Here is a 27335-nt window from a genome sequence, read left to right as displayed (position 1 = left end):
CATGAGTCAATGAAGAAACAGATAAAATTACAAAAAACTATTTAGAGCCAAATAACAACAGCAACAACAACAGCAAAAAAAAAAGGATTCTCTATCAAAGCTTGTAGTTATAGCTAATGTGATACATACTGGTTCATTTACAGCCTCAAAAACATATGTTAGAAATGAATAAAGCCAAAATATATTAGAAAGGCATTCAACTTGAGTTACAGAAAACACACAGAAAGTAGAAGGAAAGAAATATTAGTGATAAGAAAAGAGAGCAATAATGAAATAGAAAAATAGCACAGAGGATCAAAAATTCTATACTTTAAAAACATGAATTAAAAGAAATAACCAGTATTATTGAACAAAAAAGAGAAAGGCACATATAAACTATATTAGAAATGAAAAAAGAGAATATGACTAGATTTACACAAGTAGTTTTAAAAGTTCTAAAATAATTCTATACATAGTTTTGGCAAATAAAGTTGAAAACATGAAAGTAATGACCTTTCTAGATAAATATAAATTGCCAATTTGATTCAATAAACAGAAGACCTGAATAGATATATAACCTTAAAAGAAGTTGAGTTTTTTAAAAAACTACTTCAAACATACAAACACAACCCCAGGCTGAAAGGTTTTACAGGTAATCAAGAAAGATATCACCCATACCTACAATTGTTTCAGTGAGTAGAAATGGAGGAAAAGCTTTCTTCCTCATTTTATGAACAACTATAATAATACTAAAACCAGGAAGAGGTCAAATGAGAAACAATAAAAATAGATCACTTCCATTTACAGACATCTATATAAAAGCTCTAAATATTAACAAAGCAAGTTCAACAACATGTAAAAATGAATATACATACTACCAATTATTACTGTTTGTCCTAAGAATGTAAGAATGGTTTATTAGGGGGAAATTAATGAAGTTCATAACATTTAATAAACTAAAGAAGAAAAATAATGAAAATCTTAAAGGTTGCAGAGTCTTATAAAATTCATTCATAGTTCATTCTTTCAGTCTTCAAATAAAACACCTCTTAGAAAACTAGGCATTAAAGAGAAATTTACCTGGATATAAGGTATCTATTAAAAAATAAGCAAATATTAAGCAAATACTAGAAGAATTCCGTTAACATCAGGAGAAGACAAAATTAACTACTATCGCTGCTTCCATTGAAGAAATGCTAGAGGTTCTAGCTAGCTGGATAAAGTAAGAAAAAGATGATGCTTAAGACCGTAACAGAAGAAAACAAATGTTACTATTGCAGATAGTATTGTAATCTTCATAAAAGTCCTGCAGAAATTAACAAACCTACCTCTAATAAGAAAGTTTAGCATGGCGCTGAATACAAAATCAATACACAGAAATCAGTGACATCTCTAGATACCATTAATTAAAAATTGGAAAACAATCTTTTAAGTTACTCCATTCACAATAGCCACAGAACTGTAAGATAACTGTAAGATGGCTGCCCTGGTGCCTCAGTGGTAAAGAATCTGCCTGCCAATGCAGGAGATGGGAGGTCCAATCTCTGGGTCAGGAAGATCCCCTGGAAAAGGAAACAGCAACCCACTCCAGTATTCTAGTCTGGGAAATTCTATGGACAGAGGAACCCGGTGGGCTACAGTCCATGGGGTCACAAAGAGTCAGACACGATTTAGTGACCAAGTAACAACAATAAATAAGATGACTGGGGGTGAACATATTAAAAGATGTTCAAGACCTTTACAAATGTTTGGAAGGAACTTTTTAAACACTTAGGTAAATGGTTGTTTAAAAAAAAATGCAAAAAACAAGCTATGTCTTCTTAACTGCCCAAGTGAAAATCAAGTTCCAAGAAATTACCATAGCTGTCAAGGAAATAATGGTACAAAACTTTTTCTGTCTGTCAAAATCATTTGATCCAAGTGGAAACAAAAAGCTTCGGACCTGCCATTAGTATTGAGGTGTATTTTTAAAAGATGAAAGGCACATTGATGGACAAACTAAAGTAAAACATGGCAAAAAAAGAAAGAAAAACAAAACTCCTATACTGCCCTCAAAATGGAGTTTGCAATTAACGTCAGTCAGTATTCATCTTTGCAAAAATCAAAATGATTTCCACATTCAGCCGTGTAGCCAGCAGAAATTTCTGATCCACAATGCATGGAATTCCTTTGAAAAAAGAAAAAAAAAATCACAAAAACACAAACTTTTTTTTATTCAAAAATAACAAAGTTCTTGTAAGGTAAATAATGTATTTAGCATGAAGCATGAATTATTTTCATATAAATATAGAAAATAGAGAAAAGGCTATGCCTCTAATTTTTAAGCCCTTAGGCTTAGAGGTTCTTTTGGTTTTCTTCTTTTTTCCTTTTTTTTTCTTTCCTTTTTTTTTTTTCCCTTTTTTCCGATTATTTTGTTTTGGTTTTTTGAAGCAGGTGTTTAAGGTTTAACCTTCTTCAGGGACAAATTCTGACTGTTGGGGAGCTTACTCTGCAATACAAAAATCTCTTCATGTTCTGGTAGGGCCTGGATGGCGGCGCTCTGGATTGCCTTGTCTGCACTTCAGCCCCTGGCCCCTCTGATTCTCTGTTGAAAATGTGTGTTCTTTCTGTCTGTCTGTGCATGTTTACCGTGACGCAATAATCTGAGGGCAAAAAAATAAATAAATAAAAATAAAAATAAAATAAAATAAATAAAATAAAATAAAATTTATAGATAAGATACCTCGATGTTATAAAGACCCATGCAGTTCAAATCAAAATCTCAACAGGTTTTTTCACAGAACCTGACAAGCTGATTCTATAAGGACCAAGATATTTTTGAATTGAGTAGGCAGAATCACTCAATCAGACATCACTTTTTTTCATAAAGCTACAGTCAGTAATTTAAAAAGTGAAGTTTTGGCATGGGGAGCCCAATTAAAACAGAATGGAAGCAGACCATCAGACCAGAAAATCTCGGGGAAAACCACCCTGTACGGTTGCCCTCATGGACTTCCCAGGTGGCCCTAGTGGTAAAGAATCTGCCTGCCAATGCAGGAAACAAAAGAGATGCAGGTTTGATCCCTGGGTTGGGAAGATCCCTTGGAGAAGGAAATGGCACCCCACTCCAGTATTCTTGCCTGGAGAATCCCATGGACTACAGTTTGGTGGGCTACAGTCCATGGGATCACAGAGAGTCAGACACTACTGAAGTGACTTAGCACCATGTATGGGTCATTGGAACAACAGACTGATTCCAAATAGGAAAAGGAGGACATCAAGGCTGTATATTGTCACCCTGCTTATTTAAATTATATGCAGAGTACATCATGAGAAATGCTGGACTGAAGGAAGCACAAGCTGGAATCAAGATTGCCGGGAGAAATATCAATAACCTCAGATATGCAGATGACACCACCCTTATGGCAGAAAGTGAAGAGGAACTAAAAAGCCTCTTGATGAAAGTGAAAGAGGAGAGTGAAAAAGTTGGCTTAAAGCTCAACATTCAGAAAATGAAGATCATGGCATCTGGTCCCATCACTTCATGGGAAATAGATGGGGGAACAGTGGAAACAGTGTCAGACTTTATTTTTGGGGCTCCAAAATCACTGCAGATGGTGATTGCAGCCATGAAATTCAAAGACGCTTACTCCTTGGAAGAAAAGGTATGACCAACCTAGATAGTATATTCAAAAGCAGAGACATTACTTTGTCGACTAAGGTCCGTGTAGTCAAGGCTATGGTTTTTCCTGTGGTCATGTATGGATGTGAGAGTTGGACTGTGAAGAAGGCTGAGCGCTGAAGAATTGATGCTTTTGAACTGTGGTGTTGGAGAAGACTCTTGAGAGTCCCTTGGACTGCAAGGAGATCCAACCAGTCCATTCTGAAGGAGATCAACCCTGGGATTTCTTTGGAAGGAATGATGCTGAAGCTGAAACTCCAGTACTTTGGCCACCTCATGCAAAGAGTTGACTCATTGGCAAAGATTCTGATGCTGGGAGGGATTGGGGGCAGGAGGAGAAGGGGACGACAGAGGATGAGATGGCTGGATGGCATCATGGACTCGATGGACGTGAGTCTGAGTGAACTCCGGGAGATGGTGATGGACAGGGAGGCCTGGCGTGCTGCGATTCCTGGGGTTGCAAAGAGTCGGACACGACTGAGCGACTGAACTGAACTGAACTGATGGGCCATTTGTCATGAACAATGTTTCCTGCATCTATGAATATAAGAAATAGATATGCTTCACAAGGAGAGCTGGATACCTGCGGGCTTGGTCATTCCCAGCCCAAGAGATCACAGCTAATAGTTCTAAAAGAGGGAAGGAATAAAACATGGAGCAGCACATGCCCTTTTATATTGAATACTGTCATAAATATTTTTGGCTTGCTTGTTATTTTCTAATTTTTCATTAGACAAAAACCCTGCCTTTCGATACTTTAGATAAGACATGCGTTCCATTGTATCTCATTACTGTCAGCCATCCTGAGATAAAATAAAATAATAATTACCACACTGGTGAAGAAGCAGCATCAGATTAAATCTGAGGAGCCTGACCCCACACGGCTCCCTTTGGATCCGCTTCTCCACAGTCACAGCCTCTAATCTAATACCCTTCTAAGGAAGAGCACTCATTAGCGGAAGATAAAAACTTCACGTTTTCTTGAGTATAAAATAAACAGAATTTGTCAAAAAAAAAAAAAAAACACCTTCTAAATTAGTATCTTCTTTTGTATATTCACTGACTCCCCACTCTCCCACCAAAAAAAAAAATCCTATTACGTAATTTAGGACTCAACAAAGAGAAAGGATGTGTCTTGGCTGCTCAGCCTCCATAACAAAATATCACAGACTGAGTGGCTTAAATAACAATGATTTTTTTTATAGTTCTGGAGCTCAAATTCCACAGTCTAGGTGCTGGCAGATTGCGTTTCTAGTGAGGCCTCTCTTCTTGGCTTGTAGATGGTGACCTTCCTGCTGTGTTCTCACAGAGCCTTTCCTCTGCACGTGTCCAGAAAGAGAGAGTGTGTGTATGTGCTTAGCTGCTCAGTCATATCCGACTTCTTGCAACCCATAGCCTGCCAGGCTCCATGGGGTTCTCCAGGCAAGAATACTGGAGTGGGTTGCCATTTCCTTCTGCACAGAAAGAGAGTAAGCTCCTCCAGAGCCTCTTCCTCTTCTTATAAGGACAGACTTATAAAACAGAATCCCACCTCATTTAACCCCACCTGCCTCTATAAAGTGGAGAAGGCAATGGCACCCCACTCCAGTACTCTTGCCTGGAAAATCCCATGGACGGAGGAGCCTGGTGGGCTTCCGTCCATGGGGTCGCTAAGAGTTGGACACGACTGAACGACTTCACTTTCACTTTTCACTTCCATGCATTGGAGAAGGAAATGGCAACCTACTCCAGTGTTCTTGCCTGGAGAATCCCAGGGACAGGGGAGCCTGGTGGGCTGCTGTCTATGGGATCGCACAGAGTCAGACACGACTGAAGCGACTTAGCAGCAGCAGCAGCAGCAGCAGCAGCAGCAGCAGCAGCCTCTTATAAAGGCCCTCTCTCCAAATACAGTCACACTGTAGGTTGGGGGCTTCAATCTGCAAATCTGGAGGGATGTAACTTAGTCTATAACAGGACCATCCTCCAATCTTGGGCCAAGAACTTCCCTAAAACACCTGAGAACTTGGGGTAGATCCCACTACAAATTAATGAGGGGAAAATAGCATGTTCAATCAATGGTATTAGTGCAATAGGGACGGGGCTGGCCCACAGCCGTTAGTGACTGTTAGTGCTGGACCAGATACCGTGAGAACCTGGGTGGGGGGACAGTTAGGGTGAGACCCAGAGTGTAATTAGAGAGCCACTTCGTCAACGGTCAGCCTGACAGTGGTCCTCGTTGCAGAGAGTGCAGTGTGAGTCGGATCAAAGCCTTCTCCCCCGGGTTCTCCAGGCCCTTGGTTCTTGAGTGAGCTAGTGGCCTGGGGACAGGGTGGGAACTGTGTCCCGCAGATTGCTCAGAGAAACTCTGAGGAGAAGGAAGAGAAGTCAGAATATTAGGAACCAGAGTCAGGGGAAGGCCAGGACAGTCACCAGAGTTCTATGCATCCAAAAAGAACAAATACGATGAAACCAAGAGGAGTGTCTCATTGAATTTTAAACTTGAAGTGTATTTTTTTTTTTGCAATTCAAAATCATTTTTGTTATTACTAAACCCATAATAAATGGAAACAGAAGTGTAGGACATGTCCGAATTATTTGTCTTGTTAATGAAAGATCTAATTTGTGAGGGCATTTGAGAGACCTGGACAATGATCTAATAGATTACAGTTCCATTCCGAGGGGAAAAAAAACACTTAGAAACCTGCAGGAAAGCTGTATATTTATTTTCATAAATAAGAATTTTATAGCCAATACATGCTAACCATTTTACAATACCTTGTAGAAACTACAGTCCTTGTTGGTTGTGGGAAGTTTCTAGTGACAATTAGTCATATGGTCTAAAGAGATTTGACTTTGGCAATCTAGATGCCTCCTCCATTGCTCAGGTTTGCCCTTGGAATAACAAAGATACAGAGGTCAACTGCACATTGACAGTTGACAGGTACATAAATGTGCTCTCTGTTATGGTAACTGAATCACACACGTTGTTATTATGTGTCAAGAAGGCAAAATGAGTGTGCTTAATTGCTTTTGTTTTTCAAGCGCAAAAGGAAAAAAACAATTTTAACTCAATAGAATGAAGGCAGTGAATCTCTCACAAACCAAAGCAGAATTTTAACCAATCTCTTTGTAAAACTGAATTTATTCCTATAGCTCTAGCTACAAAAATGTGAGTAACTTTCTCTGTTTTAAAGATATGTATATTTATCATAGCAAAAATTCTGAACCTGTGTTTCTCTAATATCATTTCATAAAAGAAAAAAACAATTTTTTTTCTAAAATTCCTCAAATTTTTATCAGCTAAACAACATGTATATGAAGCTATAAAAAAATTTCTTTACATAATGAGGTTTAATACCTATGCCAAATAGAAACAGAAGTATCTTTTAATATGCTAAATTTCCACATGGTTCAAATCAAAAGTTACTATTATGCTGGTGAAAAATATCATATACAAATTAATACATGAAATATCAGCAACACAACATTATAAACAAACAACTATTCAAACACATTTTAATTATATAAAACAGATCTATTTGCTAAAAATAATACAGCAAACTTATAGAGTGAGAAAAGATAGAGCAAACATATTTTAGAGTGAGCACTGATACAGAAGTAAAAACCTAAATGCTCATAATTTGATCAAAACATAAATAAATTTCCTTATAAAGAAGAGTTCTAAACATAAATCATACAAAAATGATGAGCTCAACTTAATTTTTACATAAAACTTCAATAATCACCCATTATCTTTGGACATATTAAGGATTTAAGACAAAGGAAAAACATTGAAGCCAAAAAATAGGTTTTCTGCTATCTTCTAAAATTGACTACTATCATTTCTTCTTGCCATATGCCATTACATTAACAATAACTCAAACCTTCAATTAAAATATATAGTTTAAGCAGATGAAACTACGGAGAACTCATTTGGTCCCATTCATAGATTAAAGCTAAGTGTAGTTGTTGGCTCAAGTCAATGAACCTGCATTAGTCATCTCCTAATTTTATGAATGCTTTATTGTTATCAAGACTTTTAAAAATTCTTTTCTAATTCCCCATATCCTATAGGACATTATGCCTCTTCAAAAACAGTATTTTTCTTCCTCATCAACATGTGGGGGCACATATTTGTTTTCCATCCAAGTCACTTAGACTTCATGGTAAGAAATATACACATTTCATGTAGTAAGAACAAAATCAGACCCAACCAAATACCAGGATATTTTCTGAAAAGCAAGAATCTTACACTTTTTACAAAAATGATATTTAATAATGAAGAACTGTACATGCTCGTCACCTCAGAAAAGCAGACTAACCTTAAAAAAAACCTGTTCCATTTCAGGATGTATCACTCATACAAGGAACCTAAAAATCTTCTGCCCTGAATTTTAAAATTAGATAAACTAATAGATTAACGAGTCAGACTTTTATTCTTTTTGTAGTGAACTTGGCTACTTGATACCAGAGTCCTCTCTAGATGTTCATAGAAATCACACACACATTAACAAGCAGTAATGACTTTCCACAGATCCTGTGTTGGCAGGACATATTCTGCACCTAAAGTTTTTGGTACTTAAGACTGATGACTGAAGAACTGTACTCTGTAGTTAATTTGGGAAAATAAGCTTATATAGAGAGATACATATCTCACCCTTCCCTAGAATTTTCCATTAAAATGCTGGTAGATTTTTATTTTGAGAAGAATTTAAAATATCCTATAGTCTTTGGGAACTAACTTTTAAAGCACCATGATATACATCATTTCTTAGCATTTCCTAAGAGTTTATATCCATTGCTTCTCTCAAGAGCCTTATTGTATTAATAATGCTGTGCCTGAGGAAGTCTTTTTCAACATTTTAAAGTGTGTGAGTGCATCTGTGTGACTGTCTGTTATGTGTCTATGTGTATCTATGTGGTCTATTTCTGTTCAGATTGGCAACAGTTCAGATGTGAAGCTTTCTGCTTAGCAATTAGTCTACTTTCTAAATTTTTGCCTTGGCTCCTTGTTGAGCAAAAAATGAAAGGATAGAGCTGATCCTTTAGGAGAGTCAGTTAACAAAATAAAGAAGACTTCCTGTTGTTCAGTGGCCACAATTTTAGCTGGGTGAATTTGCTTTATCCTTTGGGTAGAAGACAGGGTATTCAGTGAAATTTTGGGGGATGTTGGTTTATGAGCTATAAACTAGAAGAGTTAACATAAGTTCATATTAGTATGGCTTCACAGTTGTGAGCCTACAGAGAGACCTGACTGACTCCGAGTCATATATATATATATATATGGGTCTATGCTTACAGATGACAACAAGAATTAACACAAAATAAAATGGGAGGCACAAGAGGGTATTAATCTCTTCCTATGAGTCTGGCTTTCTAATACCACCCCTCCAAAAATGTCTTAAATAAAAAGTCATCCTATGATCATAGAGAAATATAATGAGTAAAAAGTTATCTTATGGCCAGGGTACCTTGTTTTATATGAGAAATCCATGGATGCTCAAATGCTATTTAAATAGAAACTAAACCAGATAAACTGTCCTTTGCGTGAAAAATGACTTTAGTTCAACTCGATGGACATGAGTTCAAGTAAGCTCCGGGAGCTGGTGACGGACAGGGAAGCCTGGAGTGCTGCCATCCATGGGGTGGCAACATAACTCCCAGTGTTCCATTTCAACTAACAAACCCATTGTCAACAAGTGTGTTAAATGCAATTAAATTTAAGAAAAGCATTTGATTAAAATTAAAACTATGAAAAATAGAATAAAAAATTAAAACGGAAAACTGTCACAAGAAATAACAGATCAAAACATTCTATGACTGGTCACCACATAAAACCTCCATCGGTTTTTTATAGAACCCTTTATAAAACAATACCGGAAGCCTAACCAAGATCTCTTCTGCTCACTCACATAAATGGTCTCCAAATCAGTCAGTGAGTCTCAATTTGTGGAGCTAATCTGCCACAGAGGCCACCATTCCCAAAAGAAAAATATCATTTGGGAGGTGAATTAATTTGCATCATTTGTGTTAAAATCATCTCCAAAATGACCCTTTACAGAAATCATCTGTTAATTATTTCTTCTTTGATAAGACAACATTTTTTTTCTTTTTTTTTCCTTAGTAACATATGCTTGCAAAGTGTTTTAAAGTCATTAGTGATTGTTCATTCCCCAAGTTAGGTCACAATTATATCATATAGATGCTAAGTCACTTCAGTCGTGTCCGACTCTATGTGACCCCATAGACAGCAGCCCACCAGGCTCCGCTGTCCCTGGGATTCTCCAGGCAAGAAAACTGGAGAGGGCTGCCATTTCCTTCTCCAATGCATGAAAGTGAAAAGTGAAAGTGAAATCGCTCAGTCGTGTCCAACTCTTAGTGACCCCATGGACTGCAGCCTACCAGGCTCCTCCGTCCATGGGATTTTCCAGGCAAGAGTACTGGAGTGGGATGCCATTGCCTTCTCCGATCTTATTGATAGGTGGTGAATTATTCACATACAAGTATTATATCCCAATGTTAAAACTTTCTGCTACAGTTATTGTAGCCTATCACTTTCTTCAGTATATTTAAATACCAAACTTTGTGTTTCATTTAAAGTGACATTGTGCTTCACTAAGATGACTCTTAAAAAGTTCCTCCAAACCTAAATGTTAAGTGTGTGTGTATGTGTGTGTGTGTGTGTGTGCGTGTGTGTGTATTAGTCGTTCAGTCATGTCTTACTTTGCAACCCCATGGACTATAGCCTAGCAGGCTCCTCTATCCATGGGATTCTCCAGGCAAGAATATTGGAGTGGGTTGCCATTCCCTTCTCCAAAATGTTAAGTATGATGAAGCAAAGAACAGGAAAAAAATGAGAGACAATATCTTTATTGAAGAAGGAAGAGACAGATAAAATCTTCATTAAAGAAAGAAGAATCACCTTGATAATTAGTTATAATTTCTTATATGCAATCTTTTATTTTTATAAACTATTTGAAATCATTAACTCTAGACCCAATTATAGTGTAGGAATTTAACATTAAAAAACAAAGTAGTCTATTGCCCTAGCAACAAAGGTTGTTAAGATGATTGCCTATCACCTGCAAAGCTTTATACTGTCTCACTTGAAAAAATAAGCTTACTAGTAGAAAGAACAATCTAGAGCTTATATTAGAAATATAGTCCCCCATTTATAATTCATCCTCCTAAATTAATACACCTGTATATCAGTATCTCTTTCCAATACTGTTATAGTCACTGCATATACTTCCTATTTATGGAAAATATTAAAATAGCTTTTAAGAAAAATATATCAGTTTTCTATAGTATTATTGAGCTCTTTATATAACTTTAATTACAAGATGATTGGTTATGAAACCTGGGGGGGGTAAATCTTTCAAAATCATCATTAATAATGAATTCTATGAAAGCACAAGAAGTTAAAATTGCAAATTTCTACATAACTAACAAAAAATATTCTTTAATATGAGAAAACATATTATTCTCATATTTAAGGAAGAACTACATCATCTCTTAAAAATTGAAAACTAACGTGACCTTTTTCCTCTACATATACCTGATGAGGCAATCTAGTTTAATTAACCCTAGAACTGTAATCAGGAACTGGTTTCATTATGACACTTTTTAAACTTTTTTCGACAATTTCTCTCCTATAGCTTCAAATTATAGAGAAAAGAATCTCCTTAAAAGTCTAAATATAACTGACCATGAAAAGAAGTATTTGCTGATACCCCTAAGAGAAAAAAAATATGACAGGGCAGTTCTAATAAAAAATAACATAAAAAGCAAGAGAAACCGAGGCATAATAAAATCTTATAGCCTAGGTTTTTTTTTTTTTTCCTACTACACGGCCTTGCTCTTTTTGTTAAAAAAAAAAAAAAAAAACTGTTTGGAGAAAATTCAATCTTTGGAATACCCAATATTGAGTTTTCTAATATAATAATATGAAGAGAGGAGTATTATTGGTAATGGTAGACTGGATCAGCTAAAATCCATAGGATACCAGAGTTTGTAAACCACCCAGACAGGCTCAGAGACAGAATTAGGTGTTCCTTTCTGTAGTTCCTTCCTGAGTGTGTATCATTTAAGCCGACGATTAAAACCTGCAGTACTTAAGGGAAGGGCACGACAATATTGTGGCGGAATACATTGAGTGAGTACTTCCTCCTTCCAAAATGAATATCTTGCATTTTCCTTTTAGTTCTGTTAAGGTGGATTTGGGCTAAGGAGGAAGAAAGAAGGGAATGTCAACAAGACACAGAAACATTTCAGTCTATTGCCGTCTTCAAATTATCTCTGAAACTAAGCTGCAATTAGTTTATTCAAGAGTTTATTGCTTTAAAAAAATAGTACATGCATTCCTATTATCTTTTTTTAAAATTCTATGCCCTCTTAGATAAGTGCTTTAGCATAAGCTGCCATCCAATAATCTCACTTCTCAAGAACAGGTATGGTCCTGTGTTTTTTCATCTTTACAAAAACAAGTGGCTAACTGTCTTCCAGTGCAAAATCCCCTCTATTACACTTAATTTTTCTACATGACTTTTAAAAACATAGCTCATAAAAAGAAGTCACTCTCCTTTAGTAGCTATTCAAAGTTATCTAGTCTTTCCCATTAGCCAGGCCTCTGCTTTTAAATTTCAGTAGGTAGTATTCAACCACATTGTCACATTATGTTTAGCAATAGCTATATACTTCTTCAAGTATTTAATCCTTCATTTTTCTTATACTCAATATGCTTTCTTTTAAAAAATCATCCATGCTATGACAAATTATCCTTGTTTTGTTCGTTGTCATCATTTTCTTGTGGACTAGTGATTTTTACTTCTGGTTTTGGTGGTCTTTGAGGGTCCAAATCAGCCTGAGGGAAAAATAGATGAAAACAAAGATATTTAGCTCCTTAGTTACAGAGGCAATAAAATTTACAAGGAAAAAAAATGACTCAGTATTGTCTTTAACCCTTATAAATAGTTAATCCTTGTAAATAATCCTATAGAAATACCTCTTCATGTCCACTGCCAGCTCCTTGAGACTTTATTTCCTCCTCCGCCGCTTCTTGAGGCTCATTATTAACCTGCCCCAGTTCCTCGCCGTTTTCTTCATCCGTCCCTCCGTTCACACGAGCAGCAGAACCCGCCTGCTCCTCCCTGTGATCCAGGATCTCCTCTGCTTGCTCTGGAGCTTCAGGCTCCTGCTGGTCTCCTCCTTCCTCTTTAACTTCACCATTCATTCCTGAGAAGTCTTCCTTCTGTTCCACCTCCTTGTTTTCCTTCTCTTTATCTTCTTCCTCATCTACTATTTCTGCTGGCCTCTGATGGATCAAAAGAAATAATGGATAGGAAGCAGACTAGAGATTTTTCCATGGCACATTATAATCATATAATAATTATAGTATGACTGTCAAGTAAAACTTCCGTACGTTTGCACATATACAGTATGTCCTGTGTAACCTCTACTGAATAGCTATAGATACCACTCTTTGCAAATATTTTCTCATTGAATTCTCACAATGATCCTACAAGGTTGGTAGTATTCCCATTTTACAGGTGAGAAAACTAAGGTACCAGGAGATCAAGTATCTAGGTCAAGATTCCACTGCTTTTAAGTGGAAGAGCCAGAATGAAAACAAAGCATGTGACTCCAAAATTAATGTTCTTACTCCCCATGGCAAAGAGGAAATTAAACTATAAGATCCTTGGCCAATGTTTAGTGGAATGTCTGGCCCAGAGGAGGAGATTAAAAACAAATCCTTTGGGGAGAGGTTATCATCCCCACCACTAGTGTTTGGTATATATTTAAATTTCTAAGTGTGAAAAAAGGGGACGACGATGCCAAGGATGTGAATCCAGGTTTTCTAAAAAAAGAAATGTGGACAGCTTTCCACATAATGCCTAAGAAAGCTGACTGTATATCTGCAAATACAAAAATTGATTGTCGTGAAGATCCAAAGCCAAGAAACAATAAGTTCTTTCTATAAAAATGCTTAAGTACTTTATAAACTCCAAAGGAGTTTTTACTGTTCTTTGGATACATGTAAGTCTATTTTAAAAGAGAACAAGAAGCAAAATTCCAGAGGCAAGATTTTGGAGAGAGAAAGACCCAGGTTCAAGTCTTGGCCAGGTACTATTACCCAATTTCTTTGAATTTCAGATTCCCCACTTGTAAAACAAGAATTTTTTTTAAAAAAAAGAAGAATGTAATAAAACTTCCATGGGGAGTAAATAAGTTATATATAGTACCTAGCAAAGCACTTGGCACTGCATGATCCTAAAAAATAATAATAATAATAAAATGTTTTCTCATTTTTGTTCTCATTCTTCGCTGAACCTACCACATTTCTTCATTGCCATAAATAAAATAATAGTTTTTTTTTTTAAGGATCAAGTAGAAAGAACATAGAATTTATTTTATGTTATGACCCCACACCTGCCTCTTTCCAGCTATCTGACATTGAACAGGTCCCTTAATCTTCTGGAATCTGGAAAAGGAAGGTTTGAGATGCAATAACTCTGACCTCCCTTCTAACTCTGAAAGCCCATTCTCCTCTAACTGCCCAAATTATTCTTGTGAAGTGAAGTGAAAGCCACTCAGTTGTGCCCGACTCATTGCGACCCCATGGACTGTAGCACGTCAGGCTCCTCTGTCCATGGAATAAATTCTCCAGGCCAGAATACTGGAGTGGGTAGCCGTTCCCTTCTCCAGGGGATCTTCCCAACCCAGAGATGGAACCCAGGTCTCTCACATTGCAAGTGGATTCTTTACCATCTGAGTCACCAGGGAAGCCCCAAATTCTTCTTATGGGGCTATAAATAGTCTTATAAGTTACCATTATGCACTCAGTTTTGGAAGTAAAGAAGGGAGGAAATGGAGCAGAGTAGACTAAAAATTCTGGATAAAACTGAACACATTATTTTGAACAGGAAAAGACATCAAAGAATGCAGAGCAGGGCAGTTAACACATCATGTGATCCAGGGCAGGGCAAGAGAGCAGTAACTCAAGGTGGGGTGAGGTGGCCTGAGGCCAGAGCTCACACCTCTGTGCACAGAGATTTGTACAGGACGGCATGAACTGCATTTACAGGTGGAGAGCAAAAGGCAGGCAGCAAGCACACTAAGCGCCCATCACCCGTAAGAGCCAAACGTCACTCTCAGTCCTCATACATCATCATTTCCTAAAACCCTCCCGGGAACCCTGCGAAATAGGCTTCTGATGCCCATTATATGAATTAGGAAAATGAGAAATCACTCAATGCTGCCAGCATCACAAAGCAGGTGAATACACAGGGCTAAGGTGGAAGCCAAGGCAATCTTGTCCCAAAGTCCTGTATTCTTCCTCACAGTAATAGCACAAGCAGTTGATAATTTACCTAGTTGCTGCTGTAAGCACACTCAAGGGTGGCTGACAATAATACTTTTACTGTTTAAAGAATTACTGACCTGAGAACAAAACATTTCTGGATTTCTATTAAAGACCAGCCGATCGAGGGAAGGACCATTATGAAGATTATTAGGCAGAGTATGTGAAGCAGGACAGGACAAAATCCAGAAATATTACAGCACTAATAGCCAGTAAGAATAAAACGATTTCTTTGCAAATTGTCTCTGAGAATTGGATAATTGTCTATTTGTCTCCTGGAAAATGTGATCTTCACTATGCCTAAACTTGCTTTAGGGTTTCCCTGGTGGCTCAGATGGTAAAGAATCAGCCTGCAATGCAGGAGGCTGGGGTTCGAACCCTGAGTCGGCAAGATCTCCTGGAGAAAGAAATGGCAACCCATTCCAGTAGTCTTGCCTGGGAAGTCCCACGAACAGAGGTGTCTGGCAGGTTACAGTCCATGGGATCATAAAGAGTCGGACATGACTTTACCACTAAACAACAACAACAAAACTCGCCTTATTCAAAACAACTTTGGGTTTTGGTTTTAAAGAAAAGTTAGCATTTTTTAAACACAAAATCTTTAATAATAACAACAGAAAACTCAAATTTTAGTGTAATCATTCAGGAATCTAGATAGGTCCCTTGCTTCTGAGAATATATTACAAGAGCTTGCTAAAGTCTGCTAAGGTGACTACTGCTGTCTCAATGGGGAAAAGTCTGTTTTCCTTTACTGACATCTGGATTTATACCTAAAAGTTGCCAAATGATAGAGTGTTGGTTTCTGGTTTTGAGTTTCTCATCCTACTCTTTTCTCTACTCCCAAATGTATATTCATTTTTTTCCCCTTTAATGAAAAGAGCTGGGCTGCGACATATACTAATCTCCCTTTATGGACAGAGATACTCAGCCCTAAATTCAGGCTCTGTTCTCTGCTGTTATTGTCACAGCTACTAACAAGCAGTGTTATGTTTCACCCCATTATTTCTATTAGACTTTCTCCAGCACAGCTATTTTAGTAGTCATCAAAAGAAGCCATATCTGGTTAGCTCAGCTTTCAGAAATGCAAGATTATGGGGCTGAAATACCAATTTGATCAATTTAAATAGAATGATAACATTAGTTAAAAGGCTTATAATCTTTTAAAATATCCTGAGTGCACGAAATTTACTATTACTACAACACTACAATTCAGGGCAAAAAAAAAGAAAAGAAAGAAAAAATGCTTCTATGACAGATCTGTAATGAATAAATGAAAAGCAATGCGCTTTTTGGTGTAATCTCCTTTGAAGCAAGCATTCAATTATTAAAGATGTTTCCAGTGTATACATCAATCAAATCATCCCCAGAAGGAACACTGAGTTTTATACCTATACACACACACACAAGGATAAAATCTATACCATAGTAAGTAAGGGCTTGCAAAGAGGTAAAAAATTAAAAAAACACTGCTTCTATAAGAGAGTGGGCGTCCATTAATAGACAGCCACATTATATTTTAAGTGTGCTCTCATTCCACCTCATCAAAAAAAAAAAAAAAACTTAGCAACTATTTAATTTCTTCAAAATCCCCAAGTTCTGAGCCTCTTCTTGTTAAGCTGAACCTGGCTGATTGCCTAGCTAAACAGGGACAGTCACATCCACCAGACGCCAGTGTCAGCTCACTGAGCGGGGGTGACCTGTACATGGAGCCCACGTTCCATGCCGCCACTCACCCAAAGAACCTTACGAGATCCAGATGAAGTTAACAGTTTCAACAGAGGAGAGTACACACAGCACCAAAAGGGCGGGGTTAGAGGGTCTGCGGAGAAAGAAACGGAAAAGATGAGAGTAAGAATCTCAAGTTCAACTTGAGAAAGTGAAGAAGGAGGAAGAGAGACAGGCAGGGAAGAGCCCTTTTCCCAGGTCCGATCACATTGTCCCTTTTACAGTGAAGGGAAGCAGAGCTCTCATACATGACGTCACCTCTCCTTCCTGCAAGAGCCAATTCCCCTGTGATCCCAAAGGACTGTGTTCAGACTTGAAGAAGATCACGAGGCGGGGGGTGGTGATGGGGGGTGGGCAGTGGTTCCTAGATAAAATTTCTGCCTACTGACGTCTTCTACAATGGTGATGTCAACTGGCAGTGTAAAATATATACTGTGCAAGAAGAGAAAGCTATGGTCTGGTGGAAATAATGACCTCACAGAATTGAGTAAGGACCAAATGAGATCATGCACATGAAAGACCATTATAAACTGGAAAAGCTACATATATATGCATATATATATATATATATATATATATGTATGCTTATTACTGTTACCACTCCATTTTTCTCACACTGAATGGAAGGAGTTGAGAGGTTGTCTGTGAGATAGTATAGTACAGGATTTGCATTAATGAAATTGTATTCTAGTGAGCCACTTAGACCAGTATCCTTTCTAAATCTCATTCACGGTGAAAACAAATAAAATACAGCAAGACACGGCAGTCATCTTGCTCTTTTTGGTTAATACAGGTAAAATGCAGGCTTATGTTCAACTTCCAGTCCATTGAGACGGCTGGGTGTGATTTTCATAAACTAATCACCCTTGCTTTTAGTTAGTCACTTTTATCTTTGCTTCTGAGTTCGATGTCAGGCACTTTTCACGACAAATTTACCATTCAATAGCTTTCTTTGTTTCTGACCTCTATTCACTCTTAAAAGTAATACAAATGTGTCAGCAAGAGATATCAAAAAAGGATGACTTCCATAGATTAGCATGTGCACTTCAGCAATGGACGACTTTTCAGTTGTAATGAAAAATTGGCACTAGCCATTCATCAGGTTTCTTCTGCCTTTGCCTGGAAGGATTTACCTTCCCTCTGATAGACCCACCTTCTCTCAAAGCCTTCCTTGTCCCCTCAGGCCAGTTGTCACCCCTCAGGCCAGTTGTCACTCCTCAGAACACCATTCAAACTCTAATCTCAGTGTACTGTTATCCTCTGCTTTGTGTGATATGAAAACAGTTCAGTTCAGTTGAGTCAGTTGTGTCCCACTCTTTGCAACCCCCATGAATAGCAGCACACCAGGCCTCCCTGTCCATCACCAACTCCCAGAGTTTACTCAAACTCATGTCCACTGAGTTGGTGATACCATCCAACCATTTCATCCTCTGTTGTTCCCTTCTCCTCCTGCCTCCAATCCTTCCCAGCATCAGGATCTTTGCAAATGAGTCAGCTCTTCGCATTAGGCAGCCAAAGTATTGGAGTTTCAGCTTCAGCATCAGTCCTTCCAATGAATATTTGGAACTGATTTCCTTTAGGATGGACTGGTTGGATCTCCCTGCTGTCCAAGGGACTCTCAAGAATCTTCTCCAACACCACAGTTCAAAAGCATCAATTCTTCAGTGCTCAGCTTTCTTTATAGTCCAACTCGCACATCCATACATGACTAATGGAAAAACCATAGCTTTGACTAGATGGACCTTTGTTGGTAAAGTAATATCTTTGCTTTTCAATATGTTGTCTAGGTTGGTCATAGCTTCTCCTTCAAGGAACCAGCATCATTTAATTTCATGGCTGCAGTCACCATCTGCAGTGATTTTGGAACCCAAAAAAATTAAGTCTCTCACTGTTTCCATTGTTTCCCCATCTTTTTGCCATGAACTGATGGGAATGGATGCCATGATCTTAGTTTTCTGAGGCTCTAATCCATGTATAACACAGGCAATATCATAAATATACCACCACCCCCCAAAAGAACTGTGGTGTTGGAGAAGACTCTTGAGAGTTCCTTGGACTGCAAGGAGATCCAACCAGTCCATTCTGAAGGGGATCAGCCCTGCGATTTCTTTGGAAGGAATGATACTAAAGCTGAAACTCCAGTACTTTGGCCACCTCATGCAAAGAGTTGACTCACTGGCAAAGACTCTGATGCTGGGAGGGATTGGGGGCAGGAGGAGAAGGGAACGACAGAGGATGAGATGGCGGGATGGCATCACTGACTCGATGGACATGAGTCTGAGTGAACTCCGGGAGTTGGTGAGGGACAGGAAGGCCTGGCGTGCTGTGATTCATGGGGTCTGAGCAACTGAACTGAACTGAGATGAAAATCATATTTTTAAGTTAAAAATATTGATTTAACTGAACACTGGGAGAAAATAGGACTGACTGTTGGGCTTCCTGGGTAGTGCTAGTGGTAAAGAATCTGTCTGCCAATGCAGAAAATGCAAGAGATGCAGGTTCCATCCCTAGGTCAGGAAGATCCCCTGGAGTAGGAAAGGGCACCCCACTCCAGCATTCTCGCCTGGAAAATTCCATGAGTAGAGGAGCCTGGAGGGCTACAGTCCACAGAGCCACAAAGACACAGACACGACTGAGCATCTAAGCACAGCACTGTTGACAGAATAATGTTCAGCCATAAAGACAGCTCTGCAGGATTTATTCTAATTACATCACCCTGCCACTCTTTCTGAAGAGTCACTTTATAAAAAGGAAACACATCATTGCCAAGGCAATAAACTAGGAAGATATTTTTACCTATGCTTAAAGATCTTCTCCCTTGGTGTTTATGTCAAACTTTAGCCAATTTGTGACTAAAATTTGAAGAGAACAGTTTTCAGGTAGATACTGAAAACTGCTCCATCCTGACCTTTCAAGGTTAGCTCATGCCTATGAGTAATTGTGTAATACTGTATTCTGTATAAAGCACAATTCTTGCATTTCACTGGAGTCAAGAAAAGGTATTCATTAAACCTCACCCTCTACACTCACTAAACTGATACACATAATGATCACACAAATCATGCAGATAAATTTCAGTCTCACAGTTTCACTGACATCAGGAACATCCAGAGTGCAGCTAGATTAACAGACATATTACATACATGTGGACAGTTACAGAAAACATGTACCCTTATACATAGAAGTTTTTGTAAGTTGAGACTTTTACCTTCTTAAAATCACGTTATCTATCACAAACAATTGCTCTTAATAGTTACTAGAAAAGTTATACTAGATTTTCTTCTTAACATGACACCAGTGTTGATATTCCAAGTGCCTTTTTGCCTGCATTTGCCTACATGCATACCTGATTGTTTATTTTGTAAGAGCCCATCCTGAGAAAATGGTTGATTTGTATGGCAAGACAGAAGAGGTCTGGTACTTATTACTGCTGGTTGCATTCAAGCACAGATGGCTCAGGGGAAACCATAAGTATTCAGGTTTTCAAGATAATATGTGTTCAGCTACAAAGGTTAACTTAGGATTCCTGAGTGGTAAGAGGAAAGAAGATGGAATATGGAAATCATATGGAAATAAGCCACAAAATATAGGAAGCATCAATTACTTGGAAGGCATTTTCATAGACAGATGGGACTGCTTAGATAACTTACACTTTAAACTCACATCACACCTTTGACCGTAACCACGGCACCAAAAATTAGAAATGGGAAAGCATCTAAATAGCGCCTACAGCTGATGTTCCACCCACTTTAGAAGTAAATGTTGATTTTTCTTATATTTGTATCAGAATTCCCCAAGAAATGTATTTGAAACTTTAAAAGCCCTGCTATTAAACAACCAAACATCCTCTCCATTCTTGCCTATCATTCCTGCTCCATCCTTGAAACATCCTAGACCTAGAAACTGGAGCTCAGAACACTACCCCCCCAATAAAAATACCAACTTAGATGTTCATTTCTCGGTGTAACATTTGCTACCTTTGAAATTTGGGAGTAGGATTTGTTATAGGTGTTTCTGTGGATTTGATGGCAGAATTCAGGCAGAGATGTTGAAAGTAAAGAAGTTACCACACTTGTTTTATTTCTGTTCCCATGGAGACTAAAATCATCTCCTACCCAAGCTGAATGAGGTGTTTGGAAATAATCAGTTTCAATTTTTCATGACAGCAAAGTACCGCTTCCTGTTTTCAGCTTTCAGAGGCTTACTTTCACAAGGTAGGGGAAAATGGTTTGGATGTGGTTTGAAGTACAATGACCTACAAAAAAAAAAAGTGGCTCTATTCATAGATATGACACTGTAAGGATTCGGAGAGGGAATGTTTGGCCTGGCGACCCGCTGACAGCTGACTAGCCTAGACCCATTGAATTCCACAAGGGCCCAGACACTAGTAGGATAAGATATAATACTTTGAGAATTTATGTTTAGATAGCTATTTTTGAAAAAAACCTATCCCATTAGGTTTTCTCACTTTGCAAGTAAATGTTATCTTCTTTCACTTACATCAGAAATTCCAGAAGGCAACATTTTAATGTTTTAACACCATTTTAACACCATTCCTATCAATTAAACAGATTGACCAAGGGGATGTCACAAAAAGCCTCAGTGAAGATGCACAGAGAAGTTTAGAAGCCAGAGCATCCTCATCTTAACTCCTCCTGCAGAGTGAGATGCCTGCAGCACCAAATAGCAATACAAATCAGTAAGAGGAGGTTGACTTGAAGCTGAAAAGGCTATTTGCATACAATTCCTTTTGTTTCAGTGAAGGCAGTGGAGGCCGAGCAGCCCTCCACTCAGGTGGAACCTCTTTTCGTTTGTGAGATACTTCAGTTCAGTTCAGTTCAGTTCAGTTCAGTTCCTCAGTCGTGTCCACCTTTTTGCGACCCCATGGATTGCACCACGCGAGGCCTCCCTGTCCAACACCAACTCCTGGAGTTTACTCAAACTCCTGTCTGTTGAGTCAGTGATGCCATCCAACCATCTCACAGGTCCTCTGGCATCCCCTTCTCCTCCTGCCTTCAGTTTTTCCCAACATCAGGGTCTTTTCCAATGAGTCAGCTCTTCGCATCAGGTGGCCAGAGTATTGGAGTTTCAGCTTCAACATCAGTCCTTCCAATGAATATTTGGAACTGATTTCCTTTAGGATGGACTGGTTGGATCTCCCTGCAGTCCAAGGGACTCTCAAGAGCCTTCTCCAACACCACCAGTTCAAAAGCATCAATTCTTCAGCGATCAGCTTTCTAGTCCAACTCTCACATCTATATATGATTACTGGAAAAACCATAGCCTTGACGAGGCAGACCTTTGTTGGCAAAGTAATATCTCTGCTTTTTAATATGCTGTCTAGGTTGGTCATAACTTTTCTTCCAAGGAGCAAGCGTCTTTTAATTTCATGGCTGCAGTCACCATCTGCAGTGATTTTAGAGCCCCCAAAAATAAAGTGTGTCACTGTTTCCACTGTTTCACCATCTATTTGCCATGAAGTGATGGGACCAGATGCCATGATCTTAGTTTTCAAAATGGTGAGATTTAAGCCAACTTTTTCACTCCCCTCTTTCACTTTCATCAAGAAGCTCTTTAGTTCTTCACTTTCCACCATAAGTGTGGCATCATCTGCTTTTTGAGTTTATTGCTATTTCTCCCAGAAATCTTGATTCCAGCTTGTGCTTTAACCAGTCCAGCATTTCTCATAATGTACTCTGCATATAAGTTAAATAAGCAGGCTGACAATATATAGCCTTGACATCCTCCTTTCCCGATGTGGAACCAGTCTGTTGTTCCATGTCCAGTTCTAACTGTTGCTTCCTGACCTGCATACAGGTTTCTCAAGAGGCAGGTCAGGTGGTCTGGTATTCCCATCTCTTTCAGAATTTTCCACAATTTGTTGTGATCCACACAGTCAAAGGATTTGGGGTAGTCAATAAAGCAGAAGTAGATGTTTTTTCTGGAACTCTCTTGCTTTTTCCATGATCCGGTGGATGTTGGCAATTTGATCTCTGGTTCCTCTGCCTTTTCTAAATCCAGCTTGAACATCTGAAAGTTCATAGTTCACATACTGTTGAAGCCTGGCTTGGAGAATTTTGAGCATTACTTTGCTAGCATGTGAGATGAATGCAATCGTGCAGTAGTTTGAGCTTTCTTTGGCATTGCCTTTCTTTGGGATTGGAATGAAATAGAAGCCCCTTATTTCCCAGCTTCTGTTCCTTGAGGTGTCCAGACAGAATGCCAAACAGTGTAGGTAGGCCCCCACCTATGCCCCCCGCAGGCTGTGGGGAAGTGGCTTTTCCCACTACAGTAAGGGGCTTTGTTTCTTCCATGGCAAAAAAAGAAGTCAAGACCCGCCTCGCTTCTGGTTCTCAACATTTTATAATTCTTATTTTAATATTATAGTTCATGTGAGCATGCTCAGTTGCTCAGTCGTGTCTGACTCTTTGTGACAGCATGGACTATACCTGTCAGGTTCCTTTGTCCTTGGAATTCTCCAAGAATACTGGAGTGGGTTGCCATTTCCTCCTCCAGGGGATCTTCCCAACCCAGGGATTGAACCTGCATCTCTTCCGTCTCCTGCATTGGCAGGCAGATCCTTTGCCACTGAGCCACCTGGGAAGCCCTTATTTTAATATATCAGTCCTGAATATTCATCGGAAGGACTGATGCTGAAACTGAAACTCCAATACTTTGGCCACCCATTGTGAAGAACTGACTCCTTGAAAAAGACCCTGATGCTGGGAAAGATTGAAGGTAGGAGGAGACAGGGGCGACAGAGGATAAGATTGTTGGATGGTATCACTAACTCAGTGGGCATGAGCTGGAGCAAGCTCATGGACAGGGAGGCCTGGGGTGCTGCAGTCCATGGGGTCGCAAAGAGTCAGACACTACTGAGCGACTGAGCTGACTGACCAAAAAGTTCATTTAGGATTTTCTGTAACCCCTTAAGGAATGAATAAACACATTTCACTGATTTAATAAATCCATTTCACTGAAATAGATTTAGGGGTCTAGTCAGAAGCAATAGCCTTCTTCACGTTTCTGTGTGTCTTATGGCATGTGAACAAGTAACAGAAGCAAGCTCTCCACTGACCTTATCATTCATAAGGGAAGCTGTAAGTGACCTCTCATTCTCTAAAAGGGACAAAACTGTCAGCGAGCACAGCTGCACTTCAAGCCTCCTATTTCTGGTGATAGCTTCTAGGCTGCAGATTCTTTAAAATGCCATTGTGTTCTGTGTGTGTAGATCATGCATCACAAACTCAAATGCCCCCAGGGGTTGAGCAATTAACATAAATGTGTAATTCAGTACTGAGACCTGTGGTAAACAGAAGAGTACAAGGCTTCCCTGGTGGCTCAGGGGTAAAGAATCTGCCTGCCAGTGTAGGAGACATGGGTTCAATTCTTGGGCCGGGAAGATCTTACATGCCACAGAGTAGCTAAGCCCAAGCACCACAAACATTGAGCTGTGCTCTAGAGCCTGGGCTCCACCACAACTGAGCCCACAGGTCACAACTACTGCAGCCCACATGCCCTAGAGCCCGTGATCCACAAGAGAAATCCCCACAATGAGAAGCCTGTGTATCACAGCTAGAGAGTAGGCCCCGACTTGCCACAGCTAGAGAAAAAGCTGTGCAGAAACAAAGATCCAGCACAGCCAAAAATGGATGAATAAAGAATTTTCTAAAAAGAGAGAGAGAGACAGAGTGTACAAGGCCAACTACGGAGATTCCATATTGTAAGCCTTGTGCCAGCTAAAAAGATTCTCATAGGAGCTTGGTCACAGGCTGCCAGTTTGTCATCCAAGGTGCAGAGACTATGAAGACAGTTTATATTCACAGTGATGAATTAGTGTGAAAGTGATCTCTGGTTAAACACAGCAGATTGAACAAATGTGTGGGGTTTTTTCCTTAGCTGTCTTCTGATTCCCATCTAAAATTTAGGTAAGGGAAATTTTTAAAGGGACGAACCTCGAGGGACTCAGGAGCCTGAAAAGGAAATAACAGCCCCCAAACCTGGGAAACTGTCTAAGCCAGTGGATATGGGGCCAATAACAGCAGAACTGAGGAAGCTAAAATTGAGTCTGTAGGAAGGGAGGGAGAGCCAAGAAGCAAGCTTTGCATGTTGGAAAAAACTATAGAAGGGATTGGAGGCACCATCCATCTCTGAAAGAAGGGGCATAAAGCATAACTAGAAACAGGTGGATTGGCTCAGAGTCTTTGAAAGAAGGAGGTAGTCTTCCAAGATACCCTTTTTGCCCTTGGAGAAATAAAAGAGGCTAATGCTTTAAAGATGTTGAACCATAGAAAGGCTGGACTCAAGCATAGTGAGAACAAAGGCACCAAACTGAAACCCAGAAGAATAAACCTCTCTACTTAAACAGTCTTTTACTTAAGCTATCCATGCATGCCTCCTTCCCACAGTCAGATCCCAAAATGCTCACAGCCAAGCTTACACCATCATGACAAGAGATTGAAAGATTCTACTTAACAGAAACAGACCAACCCAAAGGAATAACATAGATATTGAAAGCTGGAGGTATGCCAATGAAATATAGCAAAATCAACCACGAGAGTGAAACTTCTTTAGCTTGATGAGCTCTGCCAATGCACACAGAGTTCCCTAAACTAAACTAGAGTTTAGTTGCTTCACTCTAAACTCTAACCAAACATACACCTTAAATTTATGCAATGATACATGTCAAATATATTGCAATTTTTTAAAAGTCTAACCAGACAGCCAAGGAGAACCTCTAACATGAAAACAGAGATCATGGAGGTAGAAAGAAATAAGAGGGAAAAAAAAGAAACAAACATAGTTCAGGAAAAGAAAGTTTAAAATAATAGATTAATCCTTGGAGAGAGAAGGGAAGATATCACATACATAAAACAAGAATAGGATGCTATAAAAAGGAACAGTCACAGAATAAGAAAGAGTTCTTAAAAATTAAAACTACAATGGCTTGAAAAAAAATCCATAGATGGAAAATAAATTCGGAAGCTTGTTGATTTTTTTTAAGTTGAGAAAATAGCAAAAAAACAAAAAAATCCATTAAGATACAGGAGGTCCTATACCCAAATACTTGGAGCTCCAGAAGAAAGGTAGAGAAATGGAGAGAAGACCATTACCTAAGAAATATTTTTTTCCAGAACTGAAAAATTAGCATTTTCAGAATAAAACAGCCCATTAAGTACCCAGTCCAATAAATAACAAGGCCTGCACCAAAGCACGTAACTAAAAATTTTCAGACCACCAAGAACAAAGAAAAGAGTTTAAAAGCTTCCAGAGATAGAAAAAGGATTATTTACAGAGGCCCAGGAAACAGAATGCCATCAGACTTCCCAACCATTCCAGATGGGAAGGACAGTTGAGCAATACTCTCAGGATTCTGAGAGAAGCTATGTCTAACCTACAAGTTTATATCTAGTCCTGCTTACAATCAAGTTTGAGTAAAGAAAAAAAAAAAAAAAAAGACATTTTCAGACATGCAGAGTCTCAAGAAATGACAGTGCCTCCCGTGAAGCTTTTCCCAAGCAGCTGCTAGAGGTGAGCTCCACAAAATCAGCAAAGGCATGACCATGAAAGAGGAAGATGCAGAACGAACAGGGAATCCACCCACTGGAGAAGCAAAGGAGCTTCCCAGAATGATGGGGAAGAAAAATACCAGGAGAACTCAAAACACTAGATCCAAAAACCAACTAACCAGCCTGATGACTGAGGCAGATGACTGAAAGGCTTGAGGAAAAGACGAACTTGAGATTTATTTATTATCGTCACCGTGTACCAGTCCTGGTAGTTTGCAGATGGCTTGGAAATAGCTACACAAATGACAAAACTAATCAAACGAAAACTTAGAAAACTAAGGAAAAAAAATTTTTTTTTAAACATAGGCAATTACTAAAATAGGGAGGAGGAAAAAATCTTACACGAGAAAGAAAAAGTGGCTATCCTATATGGCTCAGCTGAAATAATACTTCCAGAGTAAAAATAACGTGCAGATAGAGCACTGATTTGGAAAAAAAAAATTATTATAAAACTAGAATGTAAAGAAAGAACGAGAAAGGTGTGTGTGTGAATATGGCCTGATTTGGTGGGGGGAGGGTAGAGGCAGGGGTTGGTAAGAGATCTAAATAATCATCTTACATCATCGTTACAGGCAAAATTAATAAATAATATCTAAATTTGAAAAGTAAAATAAGATATTTAAGATGTCACCAATTAGAAGGATCTCTATTATATGTCTTAGAATTTTTAAAATGCCAATTAAACTATGACATGTCATCACTTGTAAGGCTCAAAGATCTCGGAGGTATTAAAATAGAGTGAAGAGAACACGTGGTTTAGAAACATAGCCATGTATTCCATGAAAAATAGCTAATAGCTCAAATCAGATCTGTAGAGCAGGAATCCAGGTGGGAAAGACTGGGGCAAGTGGTTGCTATTTTTGTCATAATTTTTGTTAGATTGGTTGATTTTTTAGAAAAGTATATGTGTAACTTTGTTATTAAGGATTTATTACGTTTTAAATTAGTCAATAAGAAAATAGTATATATCGAAACTCCAATTAAAAAAAGAAAGCTTTCACTGCTCCTGGATTCATGATGCTGGCTTAAATGTCATTTAAAGAAACTATTTACCATAAAAAAA

The 27335-nt window shown here is 38.7% G+C and overlaps 1 protein-coding gene across 3 annotated transcripts in view; it reads right to left on the bottom strand.

Annotated features, from left to right (window-relative positions):
* Nucleotides 1–6321: 6321 nt before the first annotated feature.
* DCDC2 (doublecortin domain containing 2) overlaps nucleotides 6322–27335 on the bottom strand; it is a 143529-nt gene continuing 122515 nt past the window's right edge. For all 3 annotated transcript variants that reach the window (XM_027958438.3, XM_042236817.2, XM_060403768.1), the window contains 2 exons: nucleotides 12624–12932; nucleotides 6322–12482 (listed from right to left, as the gene is read on the bottom strand). In XM_027958438.3, the coding sequence (XP_027814239.1) occupies nucleotides 12384–12482; nucleotides 12624–12932 (408 nt within the window). In that variant the 3' untranslated portion in view covers nucleotides 6322–12383. The remainder of the gene's footprint in view (nucleotides 12483–12623; nucleotides 12933–27335) is intronic.

This window comes from Ovis aries, chromosome 20 (genome assembly GCF_016772045.2).
Source record: "Ovis aries strain OAR_USU_Benz2616 breed Rambouillet chromosome 20, ARS-UI_Ramb_v3.0, whole genome shotgun sequence".
Taxonomy (NCBI): Eukaryota; Metazoa; Chordata; class Mammalia; order Artiodactyla; family Bovidae; genus Ovis; species Ovis aries.
Note: the sequence above shows the minus strand (reverse complement) of the source record. Positions and strands in the feature narration are given on the sequence as shown.